At 48.5% G+C, this 11,589-nt stretch overlaps 1 protein-coding gene across 2 annotated transcripts in view; it reads right to left on the bottom strand.

Moving 5' to 3' along the window:
- The window catches only part of CDADC1 (cytidine and dCMP deaminase domain containing 1), a 102,360-nt gene extending 91,564 nt beyond the window's left edge, over positions 1-10,796 (bottom strand). For both annotated transcript variants that reach the window (XR_003856935.1, XM_029602860.1), the window contains exon 1: positions 10,651-10,796. Coding sequence is in view for 1 of the 2 variants with exons in the window: in XM_029602860.1 (XP_029458720.1) it covers positions 10,651-10,756 (106 nt within the window). In the remaining variant the exon portion in view is untranslated. The remainder of the gene's footprint in view (positions 1-10,650) is intronic.
- Positions 10,797-11,589: the final 793 nt, after the last annotated feature.

Genomic DNA, 11,589 nt, shown 5'->3' on the forward strand with positions numbered 1-11,589 from the left:
TGTCCAAGCACAGGCTGAAGATGCAGAACCCTGGCCTCTGCCGAACCTGATCACATCAAAGAGACCCAGCAACGCAATTTTGGTCTCTGGGGTAGCCCTCCGGCCACTCGATAGCCCTTTCGGACCTGCCGTACGGAACAGCAAATGCGGACAGAGGCTGAAGGGCATAGACATCAAGCGAAGACTTAGGATACGTGAGGGCTTCACACGAAGAGTCAAAGTTGCTTGAAGAATACTGAGTAGGTACTGCCACATCACGCGCCCTACTCAGCCAATTAGGGCTGGTCGCAGACCATGCCAGTTGGCATGCCCTACACAGCCAGTCAGGGCTGGTCACGGATCACGCTAGAGGTTCCCCGCACAGGTTGATTGAAGAATCAAAACTAAGACTCTGGCGAGGCCTGCACCGAGGCACGCCTTCCACAGCCAGTCAAGGCCAGGGACGGACCACGCCAATGGAAAAGGGTTTAAGTAGAGTTCATTCGTATGGACAAGACAAACACATGAAGCTCCGAAGATCTGGACATGATTCAGGAAAAGGAGGAGTGCCTCAGGATCCCAGGGACTTGAAGTAAAAGGCTCGGCGAGGGGCTCGAGCGAACTCGGAGTGTGGAACCTGAAGCGCGACGGATTAAAAGCCGGTATCCTATGGAGGTTTACGCTGCCATAGGGAGGACATCCGCATACTTGAAGATCAGGACGAAATGACATTGGAAGTCCAGAAGATCTGAAGAACAGAACATCAGCAGATCTGAGGAGAAGGACGAAGGAACATCAGGACGACTGGAACTGACGAGACAAACATCAGGAACATCAGGATCTGGATGAAGAAGACACAGGATCCGACTGGAACTGACGAGACGAAGACGCAGGGTCAGACAAGAGACCACGATGAAGATGAATACATGGAATTCCAACATGGAACAGAGTGCCAACGAGAAGCAAGATGGAAGAGAAGTCCAAAGGTGGACTGGCTCCTTGCGAAGGCAACGGAGCAATGAAGACAGGACCCTTTTGTAGGCTGAAGAGGCGAGTCCCACGATGACATCACAGGAAGACCTTTCCCATGCTGGCCCTTTAAATGCTGAGAAGCACAGCCCCGCACCTAGGAAGAAGGAGTTGGCAGGACCATGGAGAGTGGCGTCTCTGCCGCTGAAGACAGAGCTGGAGCAGGAACCAGGCCGCAGAGCAGGCCCCGACATGGGAGATGGCTTCCCTGCTGCAGAGAAGACACTGAAGGCGGCTCCATACCGCCGGCAAGGCCAAGGATGAAGGCCCCTCTCCACGGAGGTGGCAAGGTACATCAGCAGCCTCCGGGCCACATAGGAATGCTGGCGGTGGCCTCCGGACCGCGCAAGAGTGCACCCGGAGCCCATTGCAGGCAAGACCTGCTGATTAAAAATCATAAGCACTTGTATATCCGATACCAATTCCCGAAGAAAGTGTTTAGTATTAAATATAGAATTTTAAATTTTAGCTCGGATATTTTCTATATTGTTTTTGGATTCATCGTTATTCGAGGTCTTGCTCTGGGTTTTGTTTGGAATTGACTCAATAAATCAATACCATCATAATCCTCTTAATTCTTTTTTTTTTTTTTTTTTTAAATGAAATCTCTTTTTTTGGCCATCTTACTGGTGTTAAGTGTTGGATTCAATGTATATTTGTCTTTTAGCCTGAAAGCTATATTTTGTAGAGTTCCAGTAGCTGTACTGGTGCTAGAGAAAGCTGGATTCTTTGTAGGTTGTGATCACAGCCATCCTTGCGGAAGAAGGCAGGGGGGACCAACAGAGGTGACTGCCCTGGGCCCTACTCTGCCACGGTGGGTCCCATCCCCAGCGCTATCATTCCAGTCTTCCAGGGCCCTGATGCTGTTGATTTGCCCGGGGCTCTGCACCCTGCTAAGGTCACCCCTGGTTGTGATACCTTTTATAGGACCAATGTAAAACTTATCCCAAAAAGTTGCGCAATACCTATCACCCATTTGGTCTTGAAAGGACATCTACATTATCTTTTGGCTTGAAACTATCAAAGTTTGGCCCTTGCTAGGTTATGTCAATGAGGGGGGATACAGTGGGTGAAACCCCAGCATGAAACTCTTCTGGGTCTTTTTAATATTTAATTCATCTGTACTATTAAGTTCTGTCTCTTCTGTCCTTCTTGTTTGAACAAGAAGGATTATAAAACCATATATTTTATCACTTCCTGAGAAAAAGGGTGACAAGGAATAAAATCATAAAATACTGTACTGGAAAGTACTAAAATCAAATCACTGTTTCCAAGTGATAAAATATGCTGACATAGTAAGAATTTGAGCTGTGGCCAAAGTTTACAAGTCAAAGAATACAAAACTGAACCTGTTGGTTATTTGTTAATGTTTGTCATTTAATAATAATTTGAATATTTATAACAGTTGCAGCATTACAGTGTTTTGTTTTGTTTTTTTGGGGGGGAGGGGGGTTATAACTTTTTATTAGTACTTAGAAACTACATCCAGTCACTTCTGGAGTGGATGAGCTGGCAGTACTTTTCTTGTTCCTGAAGTCACATAAGACTCCAAATTGCAAAAGGAATATAATATGGCCCTCTTCAGACTCTTTTTTCCTGCAGAGCTTTCGCCTTGTGGTTAACTGAACTCGTGGCTTTTTTTCTAAAAAAAATTGTTTGGAAAACTTTTCCACTGATAGTTTTCGGTTTCTTTGTGGCTTTTTTCAGTACTGGTCCCTCTCTAGTTCCCTCTAGTGTCTCAGTGAGGTTTTCGGCGGTTTGGTAAATTTTCTTTCACTTCCGTTACCCCCTATGTCCATTATAGACCCACATGATGTGTGTATCCTCTGCCTGGGAGCATTGCATGATGTCTAGGGGTGCCGCTCGTGCGACCAAATCACCCTGATAGGACGTCATGCTTGCCTCAACAAGATGGAAAAGCTCTTCAGGATGAGGAAGTCCGAACCATCGACATCGGGGGCATCGACACCAAAGGATCATGGAGCCACACCGAGACATCAACATCAGCGGGGCCGTCCGCTCCATCAATACCACCGGTGGATAGAGGCATTGGGGACTGACTTCTGTCAGTCTCTTCCAGGTTGAAGACATCGGGCTTGTCGTCATCGACCTTGGCACCGAGGAAGGACCAGGCCGAGCACCAAGGGAAAACAAGGACGCATCGACACTGGCCACCTTCAATGCATGGTGCCGGGCTCAGGTCAGCGCCAGTGCTTGCCATGATGCCCCCGAAGCAACCCCGCAGCAAGGAGTGCCTATCCTCCATCGATGCTGGGGGTCCACAACAGTCTCCACTGGTCTTGGTGTCAGTTGCCAATCCACCTTGGGAATCAGAGGAAGATCTGGCCACCCTTCCTGCTTCCCAGTCCATTTTGGCATTGGCAACTTTCGAAGAGGAGTTGGAGTGCAGAGTCCAGCTGGCGGTCGATCGGGCTCTGCGGGGCATCGAGCCTGTGGCACTGACGATATCAATGCCCATGCTCTCCCTACTGGAACCTCTGCTGTAACGTCTCAACGTGCTCATTGGTGTGTTACCGACCCAGTTGGCGCCGGTTCCTGGGAGGCCATCAATGCCTGGCAGCCAACCAATGCAGTGCTCGTTGCCGGTTCCTCGAAGGAGGATGCACTGTCGAGGCCAGCAGGGACACTGAGGCCTGCAGCCCTCCATCCAGCTTTGCCGGGGCTGGCACCAGTGCCACTGGTGTCTAGGCCTCTGGATGAAGGTCGAGCACCCAGGAACCCATCCCCTATGAATTACAGTGAGGATAAGGCCCCTTATGACCCCTGGGAGGATGACATTGGAGAATCCTCCTCAGAGAACTTGGAGGGTCTTCCCTCAAAACTGTCTCCTTCAGAGGAACGGAGGAGGTTGCCACCTGAGGACCTGACCTTTGCAGGTTTTGTAAGGGTGAGGGCAGAGGCCATCCCATTTTAGTTGATGATGGAGAAGGTCACCAGGCACAAGATGCTGGAAATCCTCCAGTTTGTGTAGATTCCTATGGAGATAGTGGTGGTCCCAGTACACAACATCTTTAAGGAGTTACTGTTGAGGATTTGGGAGCACCCTCTCATGGTTCCTCCTGTGAATAGGAAGGCGGACGGGGTTTACCTCATCTAACAGGCTTCCAAATTCGAAAAGCATGAGCTGGCACACCAATCGGTAATGGTCGAATCCGCTCTCAAGAGAGCCAAGCACTCTCGGACCCATGCCTCAGCGCCCCCAGGGAAGGATTACAGAGTGATGGACAGGATGAAAGTTTTTCAGGGAATTATGCTCATTACTCGCATTGCCTCCTACCAGTTCTACATGAGCCAATACTCTCACAACCTCTGGAAGCAGGTGCAGGAGGTAGCCGAGCGGTTGATTCAACAGCAGCAAGACACTTTTCTGTTGCTGGTGCGCCAGGGCCTGGAGTGCGGAAAGCACAAGGTGCATTCCACCTATGATGTTTTCAAGACGGCAACGAGAGTCTCTGCAGTGGGAATCGCCGCCAGCAGAATGACATGGCTGCAGACCTCGGGTCTCCGACCGGAGGTACAGGAAAGACTTGCTGACCTGCCGTGCACAGGAGAGAATATCTTCGGAGACAAGGTGAGGGACATGGTGGCCCAGTTGCGGGATCACCATGAGACCCTCCAGCATCTCTCCGCTAGCACTTCATCCCGCCCTCCTCAGCCAGGAGGTCTACGAGACAGAGCCAGAGGAGGTTTTCTACTGCCAGAGGTAGTACTATTCTCTGGCCTCTCGTGCCCATTTGCAAAGGGTGAGCTCCCATGGCTGTCCCAGGCAGCAGTGAGCTCCTAAGCCCAAACTGGCACCCCAGCCAAATTCCGGGACGGGGTTTTGATTGGATCATAGGGAGCATAAGCCAGCCACCTGTACCCGAGATGCTAGACCCTCCAGGCTACGGTTCTTCGCGAATCGGTGGCCCAGTATAACCTTGGACCAGTGGGTTCAGTCCATCATCCATCAAGAGTACTGATTAAATCTATTGGGTATCCTGCCAAATTTTCCTCCATGCCCATTTTGGGGGCCGCTGGTGCATCAGGAGGTACTGTTAAGGGAATTCTCCGCCCTCTTAACAGCCAGAGCAGTCAAGCCTGTCCCACCAAGACAAAGGGGGCAGGGATTATACTCCCGGTACTTGAACAAGTGTTTAAAAAGAGAAAAGTTCAAGATGTTTTCCCTGGGCACCCTGACTCCCCTCCTGCAAAAAAGGAGATGGGCTATGCTCCCTCGATTTAAAGGATGCATACACCCACATCAAGATCTTTCCAAGTCAAAGAAAGTATCTCAGATTTGTGGTAGGAAAACAGCACTTCCAGTACAGAGTATTGCTGTTCAGGCTAGCGTCGGCCCCAATTTCTTTACAAAGTGCCTGGCCGTGGTGAGGGCGCACCTCCGCAGACTGGGAGTGCATGTTTTCCCCTATCTGGTCAAGAGCACCTCTCAGGCAGGTACAGATTGTTCCTTGCACTTGACCATCTGGGTATTGGAGTCGCTAGGGTTCGTTATCAACTACCCAAAGTCCCATGTCAGTCCGTCACCTCAATTGGACTTCATAGGAACCCTTTCTGCTGTGCTCCAGGGTACTCACTTTGGCATCCATAGCAGAGGTGATTCAACAGATTTCAGCTCAGCATATGTTGAGGCTGTTGGGCCACATGGCCACAACCGTCCATGTTACCCTCTTGGTACATTTACTCATGTGCAGAGCCCAATGGATCTATTGGTCACAGTGGCGCCAGGCCACCCAGGACCTCCAGGCTCGCATCCATCTCTCTTGGACTCCTTGTCCTGGTGGCAGATTCTCTCAGATTTGGAGCAGGGAATATCTTTCCAAACTCCCCCTACCCAAATTGTCCTTACCACGAATGCATCCACCCTGGGGCTGGGTGCTAATGTAGACGGGCTCCGCACCCAGGGTTTATGGTCTGCCCAGGAAGCACAATGTCAAATCAACTTCCTGGAGCTCTGAGCAATCAGGTACGCTCTATGAGCTTTCAGAGATCAGCTGTCCAACAATGTTGTCCTGATCCAGACACATAAAAAATAGCAATGTGGTATGTCAACAAGCAGGGCGGCATGGGTCATATCCCCTATGTCAAGAAGCGGTCCAGATCTGGTCCTGGGCTCTGTCCCATGGTATGGTGCTCTGGGCCATGTATCTGGCCGAAACAGAGAACGTAATAGTGGACAGAATGAGTTGAGCCTTCAGGCCCCATAAGTGGTCGCTGGACCAGGGGGTGGCGAATTGGATCTTCCGCCTCTGGGGGAACCCAGATGTGGACTTGTTCGCATCCCTCTTCAACAGGAGGGTGACTCAGTTCTGCTACCTGTACAAGTCAGACAGCAAACCAGCCTTGGACGCCTTTGCTCGCTATTGGGAAAGGGTCTTATGTATGTATGTATGTCTTATTCCTTAAACACGGAATCACTTCTGATCTCTCTCACGGACTCCATCATCTTGAACATGGGACAAAAGTCTTCCCCACCTTCTCATTCTCCTTGACCTTTCTGCAGCTTTCAACACAATCAACCATGCAATCCTCCTAGACCATCTCGCAGACATTGGTATCTCTGGCACCGCTCTCACATGGTTCCGTTCATTTCTTAGCAACAGATCATTCAAGGTAAAAATCAATAACAAAGAATCACACCCAATCAGCTCCAACCTGGGAGTCCCCCAAGGTTCTTCCCTCTCATCTACCCTCTTCAACATTTATCTTCTCCCGCTTTGCCTCCTCCTGTCCAAGCTGAAAATCAAGCATTACATATACGCGGATGATGTTCAAATTATCATCCCGATCAAGGAATCACTACAAAATTCCCTAAAATTCTGGGACAGTTGCTTCCAAGAAATCAGCGCACTCCTTTCGAAACTAAACCTAGTCATCAACAAAGACAAGACCGAATTCCTCTTCATCTCCCATGAAGACAACCTCTCTTCTAAAAAGACAACCACTCCCCCAGCGGGTCAACCACAGAAAGACAACCACTCGAGTACCAACTTCACTTCATCAATTCCAGACAACCTCAAAAACACTTCTTATGTTAGAGATCTAGGTGTACTCCTAGATAATCAACTTAGCCTCAAAAGATTTGTAAACAACACAACTAAGGAGGGGTTTTTCAAACTACAAGTTCTCAAAAAGCTAAAACCCCTTCTTCACTTCTATGATTTCCGCCTGGTCCTTCAATCAATCATACTCACCAAAGTTGACTACTGCAACTCTTTGTTGCTCAGGCTCCCCGCGGTCACAACCAAGCCACTATTTATTTATTTATTTATTTTTAGTTTTTATAGACCGATGTTCCTGTATAATATACATATCACACCACTACAGATGTTACAGAACTCAGCCGCCAGGATCTTGACGAACTCAAATAAAAGGGACCACATCACGCCCATCCTCTACAACCTCCATTGGCTCCCAATTAAATATAGAGTCCTCTACAAAGTCCTAACCATCATGCACAAAAACTTAAACAACTTAGCTCCACTGGACCTCACCTACCAGTTCCACACCAACAACTCCTCCAGACCGATAAGAAGAGCATACCAAGGCACCCTTTTTGTCCCACAATCCAGAACTTCTCTAAGGAATAGGGCCCTTTCCACAGCAGGACCTACTCAATGGAACTCTCTCCCATCGGATCTCCGACAAGACCCCTGTCCAATCTCTTTCAAGAAAAAACTCAAAACATGGTTATTCAGCCTAGCATTTCCAGAGCCCTCCTGTCAACCAATTACTTTCTCATCCTAGCCTCCAACAGTACCTACCAATTTCCTCTCTTAAGTATATCCTGTATTAATTTGCTCTCAGTCCCACTCTCTTAGTCGTTTTTCACCCTCTATCCCTCATCTAGGGCCACTGATCCCAGGCCGTTTCACGTCTCCTCTTCCTTTTCAAGCTCTTTGCTCTCCTCCATTCATTCCTTTTCACCCCCCTCGGTAACTACCCAAACAGTTTTAGATGATCTAACGCCTAGTTTCTATCCTTATTGCTATATTACTCTAATTTTTGTTCTTGATATTAGTTAACACATATTCCATGTAACTCAAAGTTGTTTTTGAAATGATACTCAAAGTTGTTTTTTAGATGTTTTTTGTTCTATGTATTTGCTCAAGGGCAAGCTTTAGTTGTTTCTCTGTAAACCGGTTTGATTTGTATCTAATGCAAGAAGATCGGTATATAAAAGTAAAAAATAAATAAATACATAAATAAATGTACGTGTATCTCCTGAAGCTTCGAGAGGACCGAGGGACTATGATCCTTATAGTACCTCATTGGCCGAGACAGATCTAGTTTCCACTCCTTCGGGAGTTGTCCTTCTGGAAACCGATCAGTCTGGGGTCTTCCCCAGATCTCATCACGCAGGATCAGGGCAAGCTGCAGCATCCCAACCTCCAGGCCCTGTCACTCATAGCCTAGATGTTGAGAGGCTAGTTTTGCAGCCCCTGGATCTTTCCGAAGATGTGTCTTAAGTCCTGGATAGGGATGGCCGATGTGACAGTAGGTTCAGCCAGTCTTTCCTCTGGAATCTCTTTGAGGTGTAGAACCCAACTCTCCCTGCCTAGGGCCCATTGTTTGGGTTCAGGCTGTCTCCCCCTCTGTTATCAATAGCACTATTGTTGTTGTGACCATTGGCACATGGTTGGTGTCTGTTGATCCCCTTTTGTGCTGGGAAGTAGCCTGTAGTTAGGGATTCACCCACGGGTGAAGACTACCATCCTGCTTGTCCTAGGAGAAAACAGAGTTGCTTAGCTACAGCAGGTGTTCTCCTAGGACAGCAGGATGTTAGTCCTTATGAAACTTGCCCGCCACCCCACGGAGCTGGGTTTCTCCTAATTTTTTTATTATTTTATTTTTATCATAATTCAGGGGCAGATTTTTAAAAAGTATACGCGCGCAAACAAGAGTAAGCGAGTATCTATTAAAATCCGGGGTCGGCGTGCGCAAGGCTGTGCAAAATCAGCAGCCTGCGCACGCCAAGCCACACAGCCTGCCTCCGCTCCCTCCTAGGCCGCTCTGAAATCGGAGCAGCCTCAGAGGGAACTTTCTTTCCGGCGACCCCCACCTTCCCCTACCTAACCCCCCCCCCCCCCTACCTTTATTATAAAAGTTATGCCGGCCTGGGAGAAGTTTCGGAGGCCTCGGCCATGCCCCCGGGCCGGAAAAACGCCTGTGCCCCCGCCCCCGAAACGCCCCATGATGATGCGCCCCGGGACTTACGCGTGTCCCGGGGCTTGCACGCAACGCCGAGCCTATTCAACCTAGGCTTGGCGCGCGCAGGGGGAGCTTGGGGCAGGTTTTCGGGGGGTACGCGCATACCCCTTTGAAAATCTGCCCATCTATGTTACGAGACTGAAGAGGGACCCCGCGTGCCCGTGAGCATGCTCAGTATACCTAATCAAAGTTCTAGAAACTTTGACATACGTTTTCCATGCCGGGCTCCATCCGATGATGTCACTTATGCATGAGGACTAACATCCTGCTGTCCTAGGAGAACATCTATTACACGTAAGCAACTCTGCTTTATTCTGTATCCACAAAAGTACTGCCCATTTTATGCACAACTGTCAAAGTATAGAGGGCAAATATATCCATCCTTCATTTAATTTCATTCTTTGCGGTATGGTAGTGCATTCTGCTGTCTGGTAGTGCACCTCCAATGCATTCAGCATGCTGCAACCTGTTGTTTTGAGGATCATGCAACATTCTCGCCTTCTGCTGCTGTAAGTTGTGGTTCCAAAACAGGTCCCTGTTCTTGCTTAACTAGTAGCTTTCTTATTACTATCATCATGATTTCTCTGTAAGGGCAAAACAAAGCTCATATATTCTGATTGCTTCTCAGTTTCCTTGGGATAATTTTCAGACTGGCTGCATAAGTGCAAAGTCTGTGGGTACTTTTTATCTGCAGACTTTGCACTAATTTCAAAGTAAAGGTATGTACTTTCACTTTGAAAAATATCCCAGGAAAACTACCTGCACATATTGATACTTGCTCATTTACTTGGGTAGGTTTTCAGAGAAAAAGTATGTATGTAAATGCAAACTCCTCCATAACACTGCCCCCAGGAACACCTTTTTCTAACTGGAGGTGAAGTTATGTATGTAGTGGTACTATGCATGTAAGTTTATCCATAAACAGAGAAGACAATTTTTTAAAAGCCCGTTTCCACAGGGTAATCACTGCTTTACCCATGGAAATGGCTTTGAAAATGAACCTCCCTATGGCTATGATCCAAGCTCTGGGTCCGAATCACGATCGAAGGATGGTACATCTTGGTATTTTTGCTGACAGAGAACCTCTATAATATGGAGGCGCCATGATCCTGGTTAATCCAAGAGAATAAAAAAAAACCCTGAAAATTAATATCTACATGTATATATTTCTTGCAATTCATGTCTCATTCTATCAGTCATTCTCATTCTGTCAGGAGAGCATTCACCCAACCTGCTGTCAGTCACCTCTCATGCTTCCAATCTGTCAGTCACTTTTCAAGCTTCCAGTTATCACTCGCTACACATGCTGTCAGTCTGTCTGTCACTTACCCTGCATGCTGTCACTCTATCACTCACGTCATATGCTGTCGATCACTCAATCCAACTGTGGTTAGTCCGTCTGTCACTTACCCTGCATGCTGTTAGTCTGGGTGCTGGCTGCCTTGCTGGGCTCCGCTTCCTTAGAGTAGAGATCTGCATTCCGGACAGCGTGCATTTGTTCTTTTCGCCCGCACATACAGTCCACCTGTAAGGTGACGGAACACCTCCCACCTCCTTCCGCCTTCAGCCGGGGACTGCTTGGGCGCGTAGCGACCTAACCAATCCTGGAGCCGCGCTGCCGTGACGCAACCTGGGGGACGGGACGGGACGGGCAGGGAAGCAAGGGGCGGAAGGATATGTGTTCGGCGCTGTTGGGGAATTCAGCTCAGCGGGGAGGCGGAAGGGTTGGTGTGGAAGCGCAGGTGGGAGGTAGCGAGGGCCTGGTGGGAAGTTGTGAAGTGGCTGTGCTCACGTTTCAGTGGACCTGGATAGGTGACGCAGCGCCCTTTGGGTTTTTCATAGTTTATGTGGCACGTATCTGAGTTCACAATTACAGGGGAACATTATGACACAAAGATATAAAACTTTTCCTTTTTTAAAGGAGAAGCCGTGTTAAAACACTGTTCTTCAAGACCCCACATACTAGGCATGATACAAAATATGCCGAACCGTATGTAGGACCATTGTTTGGACATTGCTTCAGTGCTGGCATGGACTATTGTGAAAGGCTGGTGCTGTGCTCTGTTGGTTACATGGCATTTTTATGTTGCGTGAGTGCCGCTTAGGAGAAGGAAAGCTGAACCATTTCCCCCAGCCTCTCGCAGGTCTGTGCTCCTCTTGGGGCTTTTCTGTAGTTGCCTGGTTGTGGTGACTGGGCACTAAAGTATACCAGAATGATCAGACTGGGTGGTACCAGTGGTCCATCTAACTCAGCATCCTGTGTTGGCAGTGTGACTCCAGAGTTATTAGTAATGTAAACCTCTCCCCTAGTGTGGGAGGGGCCACAAAAATAACTACCTCTCAGCTGTG

This window comes from Rhinatrema bivittatum, chromosome 5 (genome assembly GCF_901001135.1).
Source record: "Rhinatrema bivittatum chromosome 5, aRhiBiv1.1, whole genome shotgun sequence".
In the NCBI taxonomy this organism is placed as follows: Eukaryota; Metazoa; Chordata; class Amphibia; order Gymnophiona; family Rhinatrematidae; genus Rhinatrema; species Rhinatrema bivittatum.